Here is a 24,321-nt window from a genome sequence, read left to right as displayed (position 1 = left end):
AAAAAAGGCATGCTAAGGAACTGCTGTGCTGAAGACAGGCTTGGGTTCTTTGGTGTTGGACTGTTAGTTCTAAGGTGAAGGAATGGGATACATTCTTGTCTTAATTCAATGGGATGATAATACCATAGAAAAATACACCTTACTGAAACTCTTTGTAACATTAGCTATTGTATTTTTATTTGTTTCTCCTCCAGAAAACAAGTTCAGTTGGAGCTAGTAATGCAGATTTTCCCTCTGAGGATCCCGGAATGTACCAGTTGGACATTACTTTAAGAAGAGGACAGAATTTAGCAGCAAGGGATCGTGGAGGTAAGTGCGTGCTGGTAAACACAGCCTTAATGTTGGGAAGTTTTCTGTCTGTTGGTTAAATTTAAATGAGATTATTAAAGTTTCACTTAACAATTAACGTTTGAATTTTGTGTTAGTTAAACTCTGTTTAAAACTATATAGAAGTTCTGTGACTCAAAAGCACACAGTAAAAGGAGCAAAGGCCCACTAAACCCACACAGGAAGAGAAATAATATTTAGCTAATATTGGTTTAATTGTACTATTAGCTAATTTACCTCCATTTTGAGGAAGTTTCAAACTAAGAAAGATTTAATTTAACTATGTAGGTTATTGCTGTCTTGTTCACTAGTTACTTACTTTGTTCCTTGACTGCTTAACATAAATAATGGATCTGTGTTTAAAGACAACAACTTTCTGTTTGATGTGTACAGGTGTTACCTGTTGGCCAATCTGCTGATCACATGTTGGCATTTTACAGTTTACACTGAGACATGTACCACACACAATTTCTGAAGGATATTTTGACCCACAGGAGCAAAGCTGGCTGTCTCAACGACTCTGTGCATGCAACTTTAAGTCTTATTTTAGGTTAGGTCAGCCAGTAATTCATTTCCAGACAGCTATTTAAGCCTGATAATTCTGACTAGCATATTGGACTTTTGTCAAAACATATTCCTTGTGAGAGAGAAAAAGCAATAGTAGGACTGCAACTAAAAAAAAAATAGTATTACACAGAGTCTTTCTGTGTCAACTTGATGAAGTTACTTGGCTGATTTCAGGTCTCAAATGCTCTCTGGTATTTCTCTGATATTTATGTCACCAAAACTGAAATTTCCATATTCTCACTATTGCAAGAATACATTTTTTATTTATATTCTTCCTCTAGATGTATTGATAGCCTATCAAGCTTTGCCAGACATTCATTAAAAATAAAGATACTCAAATGTTTTTGTTTGATGAGCTGGAGAGACATCCATATAACTTGCTCGGTTTCTGAATGATCTGTTGTAATTCAGTCATATCTGCCATTGGTATTATTTCTAAATGAGCAGAAATGTGATTATAAATGTGTAGGTTTGTTTGCAAGGAAAAAACTGTAGTTGCTTTTTCCATAATAGAGGAATCTAAAGTAAACAAAGGATGGGACATCTGTCTTCTGAGGTGAAATCCCAGGTTCTGAACTGCGTAGTGTTAGCAAGGCTCTGTAAGTGTGCCAGGAAGAAGAGCTTTCATTGCCATTTTGTGAACTGTAGAAAATCCTTCAGGTCGGGAGGGAGCACACCTGTAGCTCCCCACTACTTGCTTAGGCTTCAGATCTCAACTGGGCTTGGGCTTCCAAGAGTCTTTATTTCAGAAATTTAGAGGAAAATATAAAAACAGTACCTTGTTCAGGGCTCCTTTGTAAGGCCTTGCCTGACAATTCTGGTGGCCTTCTATGAAAACGGGTACAGGGAATAGGGGAAGAGCAACAGACATCATCCACCTAGACTTGTGCAAGCCATTTGACAATGTCCTGCACAACATCCTTGTCTCTAAATTGGAGAGACATGGATTTGATGGATGGACCACTCAGTGGGTAAGGAATTGGCTGGATGGTCGCACTCAAAGAGTTGTGGTCAACAGCTCAATGTCCAGGTGGAGATCAGTGATGAGTGGTGTTCCTCAGGGGTCAGTATTGGCACCGGCATTGTTTATCATTTTTTTCGGTGATATGGACAGTGGGATCAAGTGTGCCGTCAGCAAGTTTGCTGATGACACCAAGTTGTATGGTATGGTCAACATGCAAGAAGAAAGGGATGCCATTCAGAGGGACCTGTACAGGCCTGAGAGATGGGCCTGTGCAAACCTCATGGAGTTCAACAAGGCCAAGTGCAAGGTCCGCGGGCCAGGTCAATCCCAAGCACTAATGCAGGCTAGGTGGGGAGTGGATTGAGAGCAGCCCTGAGGAGAAGGACCTGGTGGTGGTGGTTGATGAGAACCTCACCATGAGCCAGCAATGTGTGCTTGCAGCCCAGAAGGCCATCCGTACCCTGGGCTGCACCAAAAGAAGCGTGGCCAGCAGGGCGAGGGAGGGGATTGTCCCCCTCTGCTCTGCTCTCATGAGACCCCACCTGGAGCACTGTGCTCAATGCTGGGGCCTCCAGCACAAGGAGGACACAGAAGTATTAGAACAAGTCCAGAGGAGGCCACAAGGATGATCAAAGGGGTTGGAGAACATCTTCTGTGGAGACAGGCTGAGGGAGCTGGGATTGTTCATCCTGGAGAAGAGAAGGCCCCGGTGAGACCTCACAGCAACCTCCAAGTACCTAAAGGGGGAGGCTACAGGAGAACTGGGGAGGGACCCTGTGTCAGGGCGTGTAGGGACAGGGTAAGGGGTAAAGGTTTCAAACTAAAAATTGGTATATTTAAATTAGATGTAATGAAGAAATTCATTGCTCTGAGGGTGGTGAGGCACCAGCACAGGCTTCCCCGAGGAGCTGGGGCTGCCCCATCCCTGGCAGTGCCCAAGGCCAGGCTGGATGGGGCTGGGGGCAGCCTGGGCTGGTGGGAGGTGTCCCTGCCCATGGCAGGGGGTGGCACTGGGTGGGCTTTAAGGTCCCTTCCAACCCAAACCATTCTGTGATTCTATGATCCCAAGCTAAAACCTGTCCATTCATGACTGAATGTCCTTGCTGCCATGTTCTGTGTTCCTGTTTGTTTTCTCTTTCTCGTGGTGTTACTCAGATTGAGGATATTGTGAGCAACTGCAGAACTGGAATGAAGGGAACTGCACAGGTGTTAAGCAAGCACTTGGAGGATTTAGATAGCTGCTGAGTGGAAAGTGCACAGAAAGGTGTTAAATTTGGAAAGTCATTTCTCTCTAAATCCTCTCTAGAGTGTAATACTTGATATCTTTTACTCATTTTTTCAAGAATTCCTGTGGTAGCACCAATGTTATTTCACTAAGAATGGGTATGTAAAACTGAATTCTTACTAGACGTTAGTCTGGGTGCAAGAGGAGATTCAGCAAGAAAAGTTCAGTTAGGGTATTGAAATGCACAGGGAAAAAAAATGAGCCCTGTTCTGAAGTTCTTTGTTCAAATTCTTTTTGCCTCTGAGAAGGACATCAGAGGGAAATAACTTATGTGCTTGTCACATTCGACACCTGTTTAAAGCCCCTGGTGGAGACAGAATACTGACTTCGCCCAGACCTTTGGTCTGAGCCAGTACCAGCATTTTTGTTGCATTGCCTGCATGCTGAAGCACTGCTTGTGTTAGGGGTTTTGAACCAGAAAGTGATTATGGGACAGTCTGTGGGAGGCACTGTGTAAGGATATATATCCAAATGCTAAATGGAGCTGCTAAGACAGATGTGTTGGATATTAAAATCAGAGGTTAGGAGATTTATCACAGGAGTGTCATAGAGAAGTCATTGGCTATAAGTCTGCAGCAGCCCAGTAAGTCTTCCCTCCAAAACTTTTTCCAGATGCCCTGGAAAAGCCCTCTGCTTAAAACCTGATAATTTTTTTTTTTTTCTGAATGCTGTGAATCTCACTCCAAAAGCATACTTGAACTACTGGTTTTAAACTTATATTTTTGTTCCTTAATTCTCAAACTGCAGTTTCACATATCTTTTTAGAAACCTGCTGCTGAACATATTGCAGTCTTGGAATTCAAATTTGAATTCTCCTTGCATGAATGTTCTGCACACTTTGTCTTACCCAAATTTATAAAAAGACAGCATAACATTCTCAGAGGAAAGGGAAAAGATTGCAGCTGTATTTATGTGGCTAGCAATGCCATCATTGCTCATGGCTAGTAGGTGATAAATAGCACGGTTGGTAGTCACAACAAAGGAAGAACAGAACATTCTTTCTTCATCAGAGGACCAACATCTTGCTGTTGTCTTCTCAGAGGGTTGAAAATAGGTCTTCATTATCACAAGCAATGTTTCTGTACCAGTGTGTGCAGTATGAGAGCAGGAAATGTAACTATTCTTTTTAACTCCTCAGCTTTGTAGGAAAACCTCTCTTCAATCTGATCAAGCTTTCCTTCCAATTATCGCTAAGTTGTGGTACCATGGTGACATCTCAGCTTTGCGATGAGACGGTTTACATTTTTCTTCTGGCAAAATCCTGTAGTGACCGCAAGGGTAGTTTTTAGAATTTGCTTTATTTAAACGCTTCCCAAAGTAAACTATATACTTAGTTAGATTTCATAATTTAGTTTCCAATCCTTTTTCCTATGAGGTCTGTTGAAAATCCTTGGTAATTTTGTAGTACTAACAAGATAACCTTACACCCTACATCTTTATGTTGCACCTTTTTTTTTTTTTTTGTAGTTTTGATTTCTCATTTCCTTTTTGTCATACAAAGTATTTGTGTAATATGTGTATTTTAAGACTTTTTTGCAAGAATTAAAATTTATAGTCTAAAAAAATCTTTGATTTTTTTGCTGGTCTCTCACTTCCATATAGGTTTTATGCAACTACTTCGTATCAGTAACATGCCTTTATGTTTTTTGTGCAATATTTTAAGCAAAAAAAAAACCCAAACAACTGGCTAAACAAGAAACAACAACAAAAAACCCTTGTGGTTGATTCATTTTTGTTTTAAGAGAGACTTACACTGAGATGTAAACTGAAATGTTGTAGCACAACTGGTGAAAAAGTGAATTACATTTTAGTCATTGGTATTCTACCATTCTCTTCAGTCCAAGAAACAATATCAAAATATTCTTTGAAATGTTCTAGATACCTTTTTTCTCACAGTCTTTTCTTGCTTCACTGGAGTCAGGAAGCCACTCCCTTTAGTGCTCATAGTGCACAAACTTGGGAAATAAATAGCACAGATTAATCCCACTAAGTCTTATGGTTTGTGTTGTGTCAGTAAACAGACTAGCTACATGATGAATTTGATCACTTCTGGTTTTAAAATTTATAAATTTTACCAGTACACATGAAAACTTATCTGTTCTTGCAAAATAGCAAGGGAAAGTTTTGAGTGTAAGTGAATCTTCATTTGGCTTTTTCACAATGATCGGGCGGTAGCTTATTTTGTGTGTGAAATCATCCAGGAAGAGTTCTTGAAAAGAGATGCTTGCAATGTCCTAAGGCCTTGGCCTCTAGTTGGATAATACCACCATACCTCTGTGTCTCTTTAAGACTATTCAACAGAGCTGCTTAAGACTTTGTAACAGGAGTGGAGTTTCTCAACTGCCTGGCTCTGGCACTGAAACCTGTACCTGAAATTTTAAGAAATAAAACAGAAATGGTGTGCAGTTTGTGCCTTAATGCAGTGCAAAGGCTGCCTTTCGATTTGATAAATTTAACGTTTTCAATATGAAATGTTTACCTCAGCAAGAAACTAGCTGTTTAAATTGAGCATAATTGGGAGAGATGACAGTCAAAACAAGGAAAAATCCATATAACTGCAATAATGCAAGAATATACACATAGAGCTTGTATTTTGGCTTGTGAATATCTCCATAACCATATACATTGTCAGGATGTGGAAGAGAAATAAATACCAACACAATAATAATAAGTAAAATAAGAGCAACCAGCCTTAAGATACAGCTGATTCCGTGCAACCATAAAACATTGAAAGCACACCTATGTGTAATTCAATGCACTTAAAATTATTGAAAAGACTTTTTATGTGAGCTTACCTACAGAGAATGTAATTTATGTTTGAATTGTGCATCACTATTGTAGGATATTGAAATTCAATCCTAAAATGTAGTGCATACAGGGTAATGATGCAGATCTACAAACTGGTCATCTCCACAGTTCGGGTAGATTGGGATTAGGGAATGAATTTTGCTTATTGTGAAATATAGCTAAGTCTGTTACAGGGTTGAGAATGATGGGAACGTGCCCGTGGAAAGGTGTGATGAGAGGGTAATGGCATAAATCAATACTGTAGCGCTTGTTGCATCTTCATGATGTGGGAAATAGTCACAGGGCCATAGCCAAAGAGAAAAGTTACTCAGAATATAACAGGGAGCCAGAAGCCAAATTGTTTTTAGAAGGTCTTTCAGATCAGTATTTTTGTGCTACTAAATGGAAACAATTTTCAAAGCGTCTTTTTAATTGTATTTCTATTTTAACATTTTTGTTGTGTCTGGAATTTTAGAGCTATTTAATACAAAGGAAATCAGATATAATTTGGTTTTGAATGGAAATCAAAGTTTATATTTAGTTTAAATGAGAATATGCAAGAGTGTTAGCTTATTTTAAGGTGTTTCAAAGGGATTATATTGTTTTATCTGAGTCACAATTATAGTTAATGCATTTTTTTAAGCTCTCCAGGAGATATGAATGTCTGGAACAGCTAATTTTTGAAAGCTTAGTTTCTTTACAACAGAGATACTGAGCATATGATGCTGAAACGAGATCACAGCTTGGCTTGCTTCTTACCCTGGAATTCTTGTAAATGTATGTAGATGTGTGGCAGCATTCATATTGTATAAAAACATTTACAGGATGTTTTATTTAAAGATACATGGTCATTAGATACACAGAGGTTTTTATTTGTATTTCAGTAAAGATGCCTAAAATTAAGGAAGAGCCTGCTGCAGTTTTGTGTCTCTTTTCTGTAGAGAGATGTTAGCTTGGTTAAAGAGAATTACAGCTGTGGTTTTATTTCTAACTGTCAACAGATACAGATCAGCATTGCCCACTATAAAATGCAGACTGGGAAAATACATTCCAGCTCTACCGTAGCCTTGCTGCTGCAGTTGTTTTTCTGTAGCAGTGTGGTGGACACACAGTGAGGCACCACCAAGGAGCTGCTTCTTGCTCTCAGGAGGCTGGTAGTGATGTGTTCACCTTACTGAGAGGTAGATCTCAGGCAGGATCCTGGTGGCAGTGGCTCATAGCTGATGGTGACTGAGGAATAATTGACATTCTGTGATGCAGAAGAGCAAGGAGGAAAGAGTGAAGTGCAAATCTGAGAAACGGGAGGGCAGCATACCCAGAAGGGCAGAGGTAAGCACCCATCTCATGTGTTGCAAGCAGCTTTGTCCTTCTGAGTAGAAGGTGCCAAAGTCCACAGAAGGATGGGCTTAGCTGTGTTGCTTTAGTTCCTTCTGATCTCCCATCGACATGGTGCCTGCTCTCACTGGCTGGTCCCTCACTACACTGGTTCACCACCATCAAGCAAACTCCTTAAGTGTCCATGCAGTGTTTTTCTACTAATATGGCTTTCTGTTTCTGCCATAGCCAGGCATTCTTATGCACTATAGGATATCCTCACTTGGAGGGTGATGGTATCCTACTGTCACTTTGAAAACTTCAGAAGAAACAGGTGCTCCTTTTTGTGTGGGGAGTTGAAAATAAGTCATCATTTTCACCCTGCACAGCTTTTTCTCCTTTGTATTTTGGTAAGCATCTGATCTGTGTTTCTCTTAACGTACTGTGGCCCTTGTTTTTATTTTTTCCCTCATTCCTCCATCACAAGAAGAAAGAAACATCTGAGGATACTGCACGGCAGCCTTATAAAAGGACTGCTAAATGCTGTGCCTTTAAGGGGGAGTCTTTTACAGTGGGAAGATGGACTGTCCAAGTCCAGTTCATGTCTCAAGTAAATTTGTGGGATTATTAAATAATTCGAGAACATGCCTTAACAGCCACTCCTTGGGATCTTACAATGAAAAATTTTACAATTCCAAAGCAAACTTAGTCTCAGTTCCTCTGGAGACAGCAACAGTTGCTGTGAATTTCCCTGTGGCAAGGTCTAGCCAAAGCTGCCTGTGAGTGTTGACTGTGTGCCACGCTAAGCAGAAACTGGCAAATAGGGGTATTTTTCAACCACCATTGTCTGTAGGCTCTTACACTTTGCCAGCTTCCTCACAACCCTACTAATTAGGCATCCAAATAAAATACTGAATTTTTGGAGCCTCAGAGTGCTTTGAGCCAGAATTTACATCTGTGAGTAGCAGCATATTTAATGCAGTGAAAATTTAAAAATAAAAATCCCCAAATGGAGTTTTATTTATGAGAGTTATGCAGATTACACAAAAATATTTGTTGATATGAGTGAGTGGATATTAAACAGATATTTATGAAAGACAAAAATAACTGTATAGGTTTTTTTTCAAACATATTTTGATGTTTGTTTAGGCACCCTGATTTGAAAATGTCAGTTTGCAGTACACTGGGCAAACTCATATGCTGCAAAGGTGAAGATGTATTAAGGTAGATTGTGGGCCAGGTAAGTTTACTGAATATTTGAAAATCACAAGCATATAACAAGAAGTACAGCAGGCTCCTTAATAATTCTAGGTACACTCTAGATTTTAGAATTACAGAATTTATTTCTGATTTTTACAATAAATTCTGTCTCTGTTGGAATTAATACTAGAATCTCTATGAATTTGAGTGGGCCAGAATTTCTTCTCCTGTAACAGTCTTGTGTATAATATAATATATGTATATATGTGTATATGTTCAATATGGTAGGATCCTATAAAAATGCAGTAGAAAGAAAACGGTAAAATTTTCCTTAATGTCTTTGGAGGAATGCTCTCAATAGATTGCTCACTTTTTCTAGAAAAGGCCATTTGAGCAGTTGTGTTTTAAAGTTAAAAAATAAAGGAACAGTTAACTAAGAACCTATAAGTACTTGTGCAGATGTGATCTTTGGGATGTATGTTTAGTATTTTGGTTACAGGTCAGTTTTAGAAGAACAGAAGTAAAGAATTTGAAGGAATACTAATGAAACCTGAAGTACTCATACAACATGTAACAAACAGTCAGTAAGAAATGATGCTACTAGGTACAGTGGTGTAAGTTGTGATGATACAATTTGAAGTATGATACAACTTGAGATTCAGAGGAGTCCAGCACTCTGAAAATATGTTCTCTAACATGTGAAGACAGCATTTTTTTTCAGTTTTGAGGTACCATTGGTCTTCTGGGCATGATCCTATGATACAGTATGAGAAAGAGCACAACTGACGTTTAAATTTGGTTGTAAAGCTTTTGTGCCTGAACACCATTAGCTGACACTGCTGTGATCACTTTGTTGCTGCTCTTAACTACCGGTACAGAATGCTTTTGGATTAGCTTGCCTGTTCACATCAATACAGAGAAAAGCAGTTGTTAGAACAGAATCCATCTGGTGTTAGTTGACTACTTACAGAATTTTGTTGTAATTAAAGGAAAAAAAAATTGGAATTTTCAGACTTACCTATTGCAGAGACAAACTGCTTCTCTTCCATAACCTAATGTTAATTTCTGTTGTACCTTTTCCTACCTGTGCTCCTGCTTTAATGCTATCTAAACCAGTATTTTGAACTGCAGCATATGTAATTTCCCTGGGTACATGCTCTAACCCATACAAAGTAAAGAAATCTGTTTTCTTTGTCTTGTCACCTTGTTATACCTTTTATTACCCACACTTTTATGAATAGCATTTCTAGTTGCAATAAGTTACTTCGCTTTTCATTATTCTCAAGAAGAAATCTTCAAATTGAGCAAATGCAATATATTCATCTCAACCTCTGCAGCCCTTTTGGACTGATTTCTCCACTGATGATGCAGAATGTTTAGGAAAGGAAGCAGTGCAGAATTATTAACAGGATAGGTTTTTTTTCATTGTTAGTTTCTAATCAGTTTGAGTTTGGGAGCTCATCTTAAAATCAGGGTTAAGATATTAGCTTATTTTCAATCAAAATATTTTGACTTCTGATGATGTTTTCTTCTATATTAACTTCCATTTGATTTGCTGCTGTCACATTTGTGGTAGTTCTCACTGTCCTAAGAAACGGGAGTTTTGCTAATAGGAGAGGTTAATGGGTCTACTGTAACTACTCCTTGTCTGACTGCTGTATACCAGTGATACTGTTACTTTCTTTTAAGACAGAGTTTGGTGATTAAGTGTTGCCACACGAGGAAGCCAGAATGCAGAAGATAGCAGTCCCAGCAAACACACCTTCTGCCTAAAAGCAGTAAAATGTCTGTCACTGAGACCTGGGAGGAAAAAAAACAATTATATGAGTGGAAACCTTGCATTCCTGAGGCTGTTTCTTATCTCTTCTGTATTTTCTCCTGTGTGATCTTATGGCTGTAAAATTCAGAGACGCTTATTTTCTGTCTAAAAATGATTTCAGCATTGACTGTGCTCAGAATTTGACTTAAAACTAGGAAATTCAAACCACTGTTTTTCTCTGTAGTATGGTCCTAAACAGACTGCAGAGAAACTCAGATTTATGAAAAGGACTTTCTGTATTTTTTTCTGAAATGAAATAAAGCTCTTGATCTCCTGATAGCCTTGTATATTTATTTGCTGCCAATCTCAAATAGGAAAGTGAATTGTGGGCATAAATTGAGTGGACAATCCAACCCTGAGTGAGTTGATTTAAACAGGTGGATATAGACAAAAGACAGACACAGAGAGATCTGCAATGAGTCCCACTTTTCATAGCAGTAGCATGGTGCAGAGGCTCTGGTGCGAGCTACATCAGGCACCACATGGCTAGCTGGTCAAGGGCTGCTCTGTGCTGGTGTGGCCTCACCTTCTGTTTTGTGTGTAGTTTGGGGCACCACAGCGTAAGAAGGGTGTCCAAAGGAGGGCTACAAATGGTGAAGGGTCTTGAGGGCAAGGTGTATGAGGAGCGGCTGAGGTCCCTTGGTTTGTTCAGCCCAGAGCAGAGCAGGCCGAGGGAAGGCCTCATGGTGGCCTGCAGCTCCCTCACGAGAGGAGCAGAGGGGCAGGTGCTGAGCTCTGCTCTCTGGGGACAGTAACAGGACCCGAGGGAATGGCATGGAGCTGGGACAGGGGAGGGTCAGGCTGGGTGTGAGGGAAAGATTCTGCACCCAGAGGGTGGTCGGGCACTGGGACAGGCTGCCCAGGGACGTGGTGATGGCACTGGGCCTGATGGAGTTCAAGAAGCATTTGGACAATGCTCTCAGAGAAGTGAATTGTTTCGGGGTGATCCTGTGTGGAGCCAGGTGTTGGACTTGATGATTCTTGTGTATCCCTTCCAACTTGGGTTATTCAGTGAGTCTATGACACATGGCATGAGATTGAAAAGGAAGGAAGAACTGAGTTGAAGCGAGGCTGATCACTTGGAAATAACAGATAATTATAGGTGTTATAAATGACTGAGTCCCAAATAGGACTGCAATCAAAGTTTACAATTTATTAAACGAATAGAGGCAAGCAAACAGCGCTGGGTGCGCCGGGAGTCTCTGCTCCACCAAGACGCACACCCGTTACGTAAGACGGCTGATTTTTTTATACTCCTAGGCTAATACATATTTATTACTACTTCTAAAAGAGGCAGGGTTATTATAATTGGTTTCCCGAATCCAAAGTCCTCCCAGGGGCGCCTGCTTATCAGTCTCTGGTAGTCTCTTGGGGGCTGCTCGGATGGGAGGCTCATATTCTTCCTCCTAGTCTGGTGGTCTCTTGGCCAGGTGTCAGAAGTTACTGCACGTCCGTGCAGAGTCAGCAGTTTTTCTCTAAAGAAATCCTTTTGTTCTCTTATCACCTAAACCCAGGCCTCAATGTTAACTCTTCAAATCCCTTAGTGGCACGAATTGCTGGACCATTCCTTACAATAGGTAATAGAGGAGCCCAGATTTTTGTTGGAGGCGAAGAGTTTCCTACTCGTCCAGTAGGAGCAGCAAGAGATAGCTATAGGATACAATGCGGTGTTTCCTACCAAGTTACCAGTATTCCAAGCCCTGAAGGCTTACTGAACTGGGTCTCACATTAATACCTCATCATTGACAAATATGTTGAAAGCACGTATAATGTGGCTCTGTCCTTGTTCAGGTTCTGCCTTGTAAATTATCATGGTCTGGAGGCATCATTTGGAACTTCTTCTTCTCAAAGAAGAAACCTGTAGTTCTCATACCATTTTTGTTAGTTCCAGAAATGATAAAAATAAATAACTTTTTTTTTTCCAAGACTGACAGAAGACTCTGTTAACACTAGAGATCTTTCACTTGGAAATGTCTATTTTTGGTTTAAGATCAGTACTGGGAATAAAACATGTTCTTTTTTTTTTATTATTATTTTTTAATTAATACCATGATGAATATAACAGGGAATTGTTTATCCAGCAACTGCATTCATTTAATGCTTCTCAAATCATTTCCCTTTCCTTCAGTTTCATTACCATATTTCTTATTCTTTAAGTATTGTAGGAACATGTTTATTATTCACTTTAATTTCACATGACAATGTGTTGTGTAGTTAAATGGATTTTTCCTTTGGTAGGTATGTGGAGTATAATGCTAGCATTGCGGATTAGAAAATGTACTTGTTTGTTGCTTGTATTTGTGGAGGCTAAGCTTTCATTCCTATTTAATAGCTTTTATTCTCAAAGAACATATGAATATTCATAAGAGGAGGAAAAGTGTGCATGCTCCTGGATACATCTCTAAATCATTTTATGACTGCAGGTGTTCAATGAGTAAGTCATCCCAAGTTGTAAACATCTGACTGAAGCTTTGAATCATTTTGTTCCTATAACCACGAAGTAACAGAGGTAAAGCAAGAGGACTTTGACGGTGCTAAAAATAAGGTTAAAAATAATAATAATAATAATAATAATAGGCTGTCCAGCCACATATAAACTGTCAGGCATAATATGTTACTAAAGTGGTATGGTTTAAATACTGTGCCACTGTAGTGCAATCAAAGATGCAGACATTTGTGTCAAAAATTGAGTGATGTTCCTATATGGACAATTGCAGTGGGAATTTGTACCAAGATCAAAAGACAGATTCTTCAGATCACATTACCTACTGGACAGGGAAGATGATGTACCACTTGAGTACTTTAAGTTACCCCAGGAGCCAAAATCCTCATGAAACCTGTTGTTAGTAATGCAGGTAAATTATTGCAGGTTGGTGGCAGCATCTTGACTTGGGACTTCCAGACCACTGTCCTCTGATTCATGTGGAAGAATCTGGTCTGTTAATTCAAAGTCATTACATGGCAATAAACACCTGTGTTTTTAAAGTGTCTAAAAGTGAATTGAAAGTCGTACTTTGTTTGCATGCTACTATGTCTATTGTGGTTTTTGTTTGTTTGTTTGTTTTGTTTCTCAGATGACCTTAAAAAAAGTAAGGAAATAACAACATTAATGTTTTTTAGCTAGAAAATTAGAATGTTGTTTTAAGGCAAGTTTCATATACTGTGTTTCTGTGAATGTTCCTTCACAGTGGAAGCTCTTCTTCACACGACTTTAGCAGGGATTGCCTGTGCCATGAGTATGAGTTTCAACTGAGGTATTAAATACACACTGTACCTTTTTGTTGTTGTTGTGCCTGACATATGTGAGCTGCATGCTGCTAGAGGCTTCTATTTTTGCTTTACCTAACATTTTTATTTTCCATAAAATAAAAATAAATAAGCTACAGCTGGGATCTGATCAGAGATCTGATTGTATTTCAGCGTTTATTTAATGTGTAGTAGCTATCCTCCCTGGGGAATAGGAAAAAAATCACTAATAAAGAGATTGTTGACTGTATTGTTACATTGACAAGGGCAAATCACATTTGTCTATTGCAACTATATAAAAAATACATATATTATTTCTGTTAAACTGGAAGTTATAATGCGTAAGACCTACAGTGAACTGTACACTTTAGAGAAAGCAAAGCAGATTTTTCTGTCTGTATGAGAAGAGGTGAAACCTCTGACTGATTTTGCAAAAGATGTCTGTCGTCACAAATAAATGATCATGCTCTAAACAATTTCAGGAATATTGTAATTTCAGTCATAAGCTTTTAGGAGTGGTATATGCTTTGGTCAGGGCATGTACTTCTGTTTACCCTGAGTAATTAGAATAATAATTCATGCTGTAAGGATCACATTTCTGTAACATACTTAAATTCTGTTTGAATGAATCTGACTTCAGCCATGCTTAAGATTAAATAAGTTTTCTTGAAATTAGGCTGACCTTTGAGTACTTGATCTTTGTCTATCCTGTGCTATGCCAGTCTGTTTTTATGATTCCTTCTATTTCACAAGCATAATTAGTATTTGTTTAGATGGGTATTTATTAAACAAATATGATTATCATGGGCAATACTGAAGTCTAGCAGTTAAGCTGCCTTTTTCATGAAGAAATGAGTCTTCAAAAGAAAGATAAAAAACTATGACTGCTATAACCAAGTTTTTTTTTTTTTTTTTTTAGATGGGCACTGAATAACTAAAATTTTGTATTCCCTATTGACTCCTGAGTAGAAGATCTCTGAATCTTGTAGGACTTGTGTGCTCACTGTAAATTTGTAATTGGCATCTTCATTCTTAGGATATTAATATTACATAAGTGCTTTTTAAAGTAATTATTGTCCTTCTTAGGTGAATTGGGTGGATAATTCTTTGTTAGGTGGACAGAAGGACAGAAACTAGCATTATTGATGGAAAAGCTGCATTTTTTAGTGTATGCAACAGTGTAAGTGAATAAGATGAATTACTATTTTTGTTTGTTACATTAATATAAAATAGCTTGTGGTAAATATTTTCCCTAGTTTTAGTAATAGAATAGGGGACTGTCAGTACTCCTGAGCAGACATATTCTTTATGTTTCTTTTTATGAGACTTTTCATATCACAATTTGGAAATATGAAATATGTAAAATACTAGAAACTGATGCACGTTTCGCTTGATATACTCAATTAACACATACTTGAGAGCCATCCTCCCAGTTTTTCTTCTACCTTGATTGTAAAAAAGAAAATGACTTGAGACTGAGAAACTTCATTATAGGGGAACAAAGTGAATGGAGTTGGAAAGAAAGAAAAAGAGTTCTTCAAGGAATGAATCAGGACCAAATGCTTGTATTAATAATTAAGCTTCTCAGGAACTGTGATGTCAAAGTTACTGTGCATCTATGTACTGGTATGAAGTTATCATGGTGTAAATAATTAACTTTTGTTAATTATTTATGCATCAGGACATAAGATTGGATTTTCTAAAATGGATTTATTTGCATAATGATTATTTGATGGTCAGATATGGGTAAAAATCTAGTGAAGTCCTTTATGTGATAGTCCTTGAAGTTAAGGAAAAGGCAAAACCTTTCACAGTGAAAGTGAAGAAAAGCTTGTATTTATGACCAGGGATGGTACACAGTCAATGGGTTCTACTTTTTTTTTTTTTGTGTAATGTCTCACTCATAGGCAGTGGAGGCTGAGTTGTCTGAACTACTGTGAAATGGAGCCTTATGAATTTAAGCAGACTGAAATTTCAGTTGGCTCATTCTCTATGGCACGCAGAAAATCTGTGGAATTTCAGGAGCTGCCTCATGAGACGTGCAGGTGTTCCTGTATGAAAACATCTGAAAGAGGGATGGGATTGGCCTTCAGGAGGAGTTGCAGTGAAGGTCATACCAATAGGTATTAGGACCCTGTCCTCATTTACCAACTCTAGTGTCACGCTTTTAGCCATTTGCTTTCTTTCTCTAAAAACCATAGGTAAAATGAAGTGATTCCAAGATTGTAATTAAAATTGAATAATAATAGAAACACATGACAGTGGTTTAATTATATTTCTGAGAATAAATTAATTAAGAATATGCCTTGACCTTATTTCATTATTTTTGCTTCCAGATATGTGCACATTGCCTTTTTTCTTGCAGTGTTGAAAATTTATTTTCTCCCATATTTATGGGAAGTTTATTGCTTTTTATCTTGTGCACATTCCCGCAATATTCCTCATGTGTGTTGTACAGGAGCAAGCTCTTTTTAATTAATGTGATTTCCAATTAATATTCTTTAAAGCTTGCATCTTTTCAAAGCACTAGGCTGAACTGGGTCTAAGTGTGCATTCAATCGCACATGTGTAATGAATCCAAAGGAGACTTTTGATTTGTATTAGGTGCTGGAGGGGATGCAACTTTTGTAACATTACCGCTTACATTACCTTAGTAGCTTAGTAGCTCTGTAGGCTGGGAAAAAATAAAATAAAATAGCAAAACACACTGCTGTGAAAAATTGTGACAGAAAAATTTCTGTCCATGTGGCTTATTTTGCAGCAGTGATTAACTGCCTGCTGGGAAGAACTTAATGAATTGTGTTATTTGCTTTTTCTCCTATGACTAAAGGAGAGAGGAGAGTAAGATTGTTTTTCAGATTTGTTCTGCTTTGCTTTCTTGACAGTTTAAAAAACAAGTATTTCACAGGAGAAAGTTAACTTTTTTAATATTGTCCAAAAGCAATAATTTGTAATCAGATTTTAAATTGCAGTGATGAGAATCTGAACTGTGCAGAAGCTTTTGATGGGCAGAGGCACTCTTCTCTTTCAGGAATGGGCTTGCAAATGGCTTTCTGTTCTGTTCTGAAAGTTATTCTGGACTGCGAGTGAAATGCAGTGGTGGAGAAATGAATGCCTGTTGTAGTTAAATAGCTTTAATTAAATCAGTTAATTCCCTTGTGTGATAAATTTACTTGGTAGCTCACCATTTGTCTAAAATGCATTTTTTTTTCTTCTTGATATATGAAGTATAAAAATATCTGTAGATGAAACAGCAGCTAAAAGTGCTGTTTTTCAGTATTGTTCATCTGCATTATAATATATTTATGTACAAGCATGAACACTTTTTGCCTACGTTTTCTGTTTTCAGTACAAGGTTTTAAAATCTGACTTTAGACTTTCAACGTCTGGTTCCCATATGCTCTAGATAAATCTTCAGCTGAGGTTTTTCGGAGAAGCTGTTTGACTTCTGCTCTCCTTGAGTCAAGTACAGAAATACTGTAGGTAAATATGGAGACCTTTGCCTCATCCTTCTCTCTCATTAGCACCAGTTAAGGGGGAGCAGTCTCAAGCTCATTACTTGGTCTCATGGTTACATTTACCCCTCTGTTCATTGCTGAATTTTCTTAGGTTAGCTTTTATCCCATTATATTAAATAAGATTTAATTAAGGAAAAGAATCTGGTCAACAAGAGGCCAAATATGTTGAAAGACCTGTTACAAAGCCTCAGAAACCAATTACGCTTATGTATAGAATTTATTGAGAATGTTTCCTTTCTGTGAGATATAACGTTGATTATTATTGTGGTGAAATTTGCCTATGAGGTGTTTTCTTTCTAATTACTCTCCTATGGTTCCTTCTGGAAAGCAGTTTAGTATACTTCTGAACACTTTGAAAACACTTTCTCCTGCAAAATGTTTTTATCTTTCTGTGTGTCCAAGATCTAATCTAAGCCCTAAACCTGCAAAGCTAAACTCATCTTGGGTGATGTCTAGGTAGAGAGAAGTGTTGGATTAAGGACAGTCAGCGCATCCGTACGTGTTAGTGTGTGGGTCCTGCAGGGCCAGAGGAGCCTTCTTCCACAAGATCAAGGAACAACCACTGTGGTGGTGGCAAATTTCTCCACTGAAATTCAGCAACATCTTTAGGTATCTGTTTGGCTAAGCCTCCTTAGCAAAGAGAGGCTGGCACCCTATGTGGAGAACCCTTATTGCCTTTACACGGGCAACGGTGCAGCTTCAGCAAAATATCAGTATCATAGAATCATAGATTCTATAGTTGCACAGTTTGGCTTTTTTGTAAGATTTTAAGCTCATGAGTGAAGGCACATTGTTTTGTTGTTAGCTGCTACAGGTAGAATAAACATTTGGGCTATCAGGCCTTGGTGTATCAGGTTCATTTGAATGGTTTGATAACAAGGAAAACGATTAAAAATCTGGGATTTGAGTAACAGGAATCCATGACTGGGTATCATTTTTTTTTGAGGTCCATTGTGAAGGCTTGTAGATTTTTACTGGGTTTGTGTGAGGTTAAGATCAAAAGTAAAATGATTTTAATAAAACGGCAAAGTTATACGTATGTAAATTGAACTGAGGTTGTTAATTAAAACACACATTATAATTTTATTATATGTTTAAAATCCTATTAGCATATGATTAATATTGTACCATTAATAATGCAGTATTAATATAATATTAATACAATATAATTATATTAATAATGAAATATTAATATTATGTGTTAATAGGGATCTATAATTGCTATGTATCTGAAAAAAATATTTTTATTGTTATAATACATACTAAAATTGGGACCCTGTGACACAGAGCTGTGCAGGAGGTCATTTGATCCTGTTCAGCAGAACTTTTTAGAGGGAATGGAGTTTTGACTTCTGCTGTGCCTTCTTTCATGCTCTGCTGCTCAGCACAAAATTCCAGGTACATTACAGAAAAACCTTTTGTTTCCCTGGCGGTGGGGTATTTAAAAAAGAATACTGGCTTGACACTTGGGCTCAGTGTGTGCTGTTCAAACACTACGCCTAGGGTTTTCCTTAACTCTGCAGGGCATTACTGAAGGATTGCATGACTGATGCGGTATTTTTTATTTGTTTTTAATTTTGTCTTTCTTTATATGCAAGCTGTAAAAAGTCTGATGATCTTTCTTCAAGGAATGTGAAAGGTCTGTGAAGGGCACAGAACTTCTATCTAATTGGTTCTAGTGAGCTCTTGGCTTTAAAGTGGATATGTGTCAAAGCAAGGTTCAAGCATCCATTTCACAATGTTACAAAGCCTGAGATTTTGCAATACATTGTAAATGGAAGTAACATTTGATATGCTTCACTACTAAATTTGTTGCATAAAAATGAATTAAAATTAAATTGTTTGACATCTGTGTCCTGAAATATTCATGAGCTATTTATCTCACAACACTTTTATATTAATTCCAAACATCAAGAGAATTTTGTGAAATTTGCAGAATAAAAAGAATTGGTTAAAGACCAGCTAATCTGCAGCTCAAGGCAGCAGTGAGGAAAATCACAGGGAGAATTATGGCTTGTGGGAGATATATGGCTCACATTCCTCTTGCTGATTTGTTGGTGTCCATATTCAAAGGATTCCACAGTATGAATTCAAATACATGATCTTTGCCTTACAAATAAATTGTCACCACTACTTACATAACTAAGGAAAAAGTGATTTGTGCTAGAGTAAACTTTTTGTGCCACTGAGAAACTGTCCCAGTAATGATAAAAGTGAATGAAGGCAGCCCTCTTACATGCGAGATCCCAGTTTCCACAGCTAGATTTTTGAAAGGGATATATAATTTTAGCTAAAGAGTACTGACATCTTGTGGCTGCATGAAACAGTGCAAAGAGCTGTAGTCGTGCCAGACTCAGAAGAGCACGTTGCAGTTTTAATAAAAGACAATCACTGCGTTTCCTTATGGATGTAAACACAAATGTCTGGAATATGAAACCCATTAATGGTGCGAAGAAAGACTGTTCCCTGTTTTAGCCCATGAAGATGTGATTTTGTTCATCTTAGATGTATTGTTGATTTTGAAATAAGCTTGAATCCATTAGACTCGAATAGTGTTAGGGCTGACAAACAGCTGGCAGAGAAGTAGAAAGATGAATGCCATCCGAAATTTTTCACTGAGATGAATTTCATGTCCATAAAAGTGAAATGTTACCAATTGGCATTTTAGGGAAAGTAATTAGTTTGAATTTTCTATCAAACCTTTTCCTTTCCTTTAAAGTCTTAACTATGTCTTTTGCAATCAAAATGCACAGTAAACGACTGGCAGCCTTCCTTTGGCCTGCCATGGAGGGCTGTGGTTTCATGAAGACTGGGGCTGGCACAAGCTGTGTGTCTCGTAGCTGTGTGGTTATCTTGAAGCAGGAGCCCACCCAGCTGTGAGCCACCTTTGTATCTCACACGGAGCAGTTCCCAGAACCTCTGCTGTCTGGTCTGGATGCAACTGACATTTGCTGGATGCAAGTGGCTGAGGCCTTGTGGCTCGCCATGTTCCTGTTCCTACCCCATGTTCGCCCCCTTTGCCACGCGCAGGTTTCTGGCTGAGGCATGGTGAGCAGAGTCAGATTGTTGGAAATAACATGACAGCATAATAATTTAGCAAATAGGCATGAGACCTGGTGTCAGGAGAAAGCAAATTCGTTTCAAGACAAAGCTGGTTTCAGTTGTTTGCGTTCACACTCACACCCATGTGCTCACAAAGGCCATGGGTTGTGCAAGGCCTTGTCCTGTGACCAGGGGGGAAGGGGATGCCAGCTGGCATGTCCTCATACCTCCCAGGCTCCCAGCAGTGGTGTGACCACTGTGTGTGGGTTTTGCACATGCCATTTGGTACCTTGTGGCAGCTGACGGTGATCTAACAGTCTGTGTGTGTCACCAGGTGTTTAGTTACTGTCTGTTGTCTCCCTGTCTGGGTGTCCTGAGGAGAAGATGCAGATGTTGGATGGACCGCTAACCTCTGTGGCCTCAGCACGTCCTGTTCTTGTAGCCCTCCTTCTGCCACTCATTTTTTTGATGCTTTTACACCCATGCCCCATCCATGGCCCATTCACGGCATTTTTAACATTTCTATTTCAGTTCTTTATGGGGTTACAGGTCTGGTCAGTCAACTGTTACTCATATCAGGGAGCTTAAGCCTGTGCTTGCCTGCTCTTACATGGTCGCTGCAGGGAGCACATGAACTCTGTGGCTTGAATTTAGGGTTAGTTTGCTCACCTTGACTGGTGTAGGAAGTCTTCATGGAAGAGGGAATCCTGGACACAATAAAGTCAATGAAGAGTTACACCGGTGATGTCCGTGGAGACAGGATTCACTCTTAACATCTGCCCATGCGTTTTCGGAGACTTAGTGTAATTAGATTAATGTATTACAGAAATTAATATTATAACCTATTTTTTCTGTTTACATTAACATAAGATCCTAGTCCTAATGAGTTCATTATTTTGTTAACTAAAGACTACAGCGGAAAAGCCAGTATTGAGTTTGGATTGCAAACAACAGAAAGTGATGCAAGTACCCATTCAATATCAGCACAGAGAATTAGCTGAGTAATGACACTGTGTAAAATAGATGGTGATGATAAAAAAGTAATTCTTTCCTCAGCTGATGTTTTTAATTTGACTATCAGTAAAAAATTACATTTTTATCTGTATTGTATTGAAAGGACATAATTAACAATATGTGTTTTGTTAACAGGAACCAGTGATCCATACGTCAAGTTCAAACTTGGAGGAAAAGAAGTATTTAGAAGTAAAACAATACACAAGAACCTCAATCCTGTATGGGAAGAAAAAACTTCCATTCTTATAGATAATCCAAGAGAACCTATATATGTAAAGGTATTTATGTCTGACAAATTACAACCAAAGAGTTATTGAAGGAAAGTACAGATTATAATTGCTGTAAAAGTTATTGTGAAGTACTGCATTATTTAAAAAAAATATTTTGGGGTGAAATTACTTAAATTAAATACACATAATAATAACATGAGAACTTCCCTTTTAAAGTTCAGTAGAGGCATTTTAGTTTATTTCAGGCTGTAATTATTTCATGCTTCTTACAGCATCCTTAAGAGAAGGTCACAGAAAGAAAACTGCACTGTATATTGATGGCATGCCATTTATGTGTAGAAACATTGTATAATTCTAACATGAAGCATAATCTATCCCATTAAAAGCAATTCTCTCCTGACATTAACTTCAGAATTAATCAACATATGTGCCTAATTCTCTCATTTTTTTCTTGTTCATGCCTGAACACAATGGGTTTGCTTATATGTTTTGTAATGCTTTGTGTGTTTTTTTTTTTTTCTCTTTACATTATAACTCGACTCAGTATATCACAGGTGAGGATGATTTTGTCATGACAGAGGCATCATCTGTGCCAAAATATCAGATAGCTTGAGTTTAAATCAAAGTGAGGCCAGCAATGCTCAGAGTTAATTGCAGCAGTGCCATTAATATTTCTTAGTTATCCTTATTAGAAAGGAAACATCCATCTGTGTATGCATTCCATGGAATGGAAAAGCACTTTTCTGGCCCGAATTGTTTACAGTGATCTGTTTCCAAATGGGATTCTTCATTTTGTAAAACAATGTAGATAGAAATTAAGTTCTAAAAATGTTACAGGAAATGTAGTTTTAGGGTTCTAATTAGAACATACATAGGATACTTTGAGAAAGGTTAGAAAATTAAGTCATACTTATAATGTAATTTGTCAGAATACTCAGTATCAGTGTTAATCTGAAATAGCTGACAAAAACTGTAACTGACATACAAAATTATAGAATTTTTTAGTAGATAAATGTCAGTTAAGCAGTCTTTGAGTATGGCTCTGTATTGTAAGTTTTATGTGTTCTGCTCAAATAATTATAATTCTTAATTGACACTTTCCTGCTCTTATTACTCTTAGGGATTTGTAAGGAATGAATACATGCCCAGTACTCTAAAACAGAGAAACAGATTCAAAGGGGGATGCTTATCACATAACTACCTATTTTGATTTGTTTATGCCAAATAGCAACCCTGCAGTAAAGTGACAAGGGAACAGCAGTATGCTTTTTTTTTCTTTTCTTTTCTAGAAAGTAGGTGTTAACAGGTATAATACCTATCTATCCATGTACGTACTAGGAAAACATTGTCTAAATATTGCAGTTTTTATAGCTCATTGAGATATTTTAAGACATGGCTAAATTATACTAACTCAACTGTAAAGGTCCATTGGACATTTTCATCTTTGTAATTTGTAGGGTGAGAAAGCAAATCTATTCTGCAAGAATAACAGAGATTTTATCATTCATTTTCCTTTCATGCTAGAATGAAAATGAGACAGAAAAAATATGGCAGTACCTGCTCAGGTAGATCAGTGGCTATAGTGGATTTATATACAAAAATGTATATTCAATCCTTTGTGTCTCACAGCAGTGCTGTAGCCACTAAACTGTTTATTTGTGGATGATGAGTAGCTTTAACTGCTGGAAAAAGAGTTTCTGTAATGCAATACTTGAAGTATTTATATCAAAATCAAATGCCTTGAGTCCAGGCCTCTCACTTCTCAGTTAAATGTTATCATTACTAGCTATTGATGAGTATCATTCTTACTTAGAGCTGAAGGTATGTTCTGGTCCTCAGAAATTCTCAAGACAATATTTAACAAGAAAATCTAACTTACCAAGAAAATTTGATTTTGAAAATTGACATTTTCCAGCTTTTGATTTCTGTAGTTTTATGTCATAACTTTTCTTTGTTGCCATACATCTTTTTGTTTTTTCCCTCCCAAAGCCATCCCTGAATGGTTTGTTATTCTTCCTTCTGACTTGAGAAAGTGTAATACATCTCAAATCATGATGCAACTCAATGTAATAGCCAGAGATTCTTGTCTGGATTTCAGTAAATTTCTCCAGGTACTTTCTCTTTGAGATAGAGAGCTAGTAGGCAGCATTCTCACAGTAGTACTAAGCGTCACTATTTTCTTACACATTCCTATTAAGTCATCAACTTAGATTATAATATTTCTAAAACTTAAAAGCTTATAAAATCTTCAAAAGCCAGACTAATACTGTTTTTTCATTCTGTTATATAATTATATATAATATATATATATTGTTAATATATATATATATTATACATATTATATTTATTATTTATTATTTATTATTTATTATTTATTATATTATACATATTATATATATTGTTTATATATATATTATATTATATATATAACAATATATATATTGTTATTGCTGTTAATAACCCACTTTACACAATCATACCACACCTTTCTTTCTAAACTTCATAAAGTTCATACGGGTGTTAATTCATGTCTAACAAATCAGTGATTCTCCTTGATTTAGTTTTTCTTTTGGTCTTCCTCTCTTTGTGCTTATGTTTATAAAAATGCTTTTCTCTTTGTGCAACAGGTGTTGTTTTCATATGCAGTCTATTAGCTGTACACGTCTGTGTCTGTACATTATGCATTCTGACTTTTAAATAAGGAGTTTCAAAATTTACTTTGTGGCCAGAAAGTTACATGATGCTTTCAATTATTTGTGATTTAACATGTGAGGAACACGTGGCTTAACTCTGGAAAAGGATTTTAAAGAACATGACGCAGCAAAATTTCAAAAAAATAAGATTTCTAATGCTGGAAAATGCTTTTATCCCCTGTGCATCATAGGTGTTCGACTATGACTTTGGACTTCAAGATGACTTTATTGGATCAGCATTTTTGGATCTCACTTCATTAGAATTAAACAGGTATGGCACAAACAAGCCTATGGAGTAATTCTGTAGGTTTGTCA

At 37.5% G+C, this 24,321-nt stretch overlaps 1 protein-coding gene and 1 long non-coding RNA gene across 2 annotated transcripts in view; both read left to right on the top strand.

Moving 5' to 3' along the window:
- Positions 1 to 24,321, top strand: part of MCTP1 (multiple C2 and transmembrane domain containing 1) — a 191,593-nt gene that overhangs the window by 16,521 nt on the left and 150,751 nt on the right. The window contains 3 exon segments of the mRNA XM_050716521.1: positions 195 to 309; positions 21,219 to 21,361; positions 24,198 to 24,277. Of these exon segments, the coding sequence (XP_050572478.1) occupies positions 249 to 309; positions 21,219 to 21,361; positions 24,198 to 24,277 (284 nt within the window). The 5' untranslated portion in view covers positions 195 to 248.
- On the top strand, positions 7,067 to 10,403 carry LOC118258680 (uncharacterized). The gene is made up of 3 exons (XR_004781865.2): positions 7,067 to 7,259; positions 8,394 to 8,484; positions 10,134 to 10,403. It is a non-coding gene; the product is annotated as an uncharacterized LOC118258680 (long non-coding RNA).

The sequence above is a fragment of the Cygnus atratus genome, chromosome Z (genome assembly GCF_013377495.2).
Source record: "Cygnus atratus isolate AKBS03 ecotype Queensland, Australia chromosome Z, CAtr_DNAZoo_HiC_assembly, whole genome shotgun sequence".
In the NCBI taxonomy this organism is placed as follows: domain Eukaryota; kingdom Metazoa; phylum Chordata; class Aves; order Anseriformes; family Anatidae; genus Cygnus; species Cygnus atratus.
The sequence above is the reverse complement of the archived record's forward strand: the minus strand, read 5'-3'. Positions and strand labels throughout refer to the sequence as shown.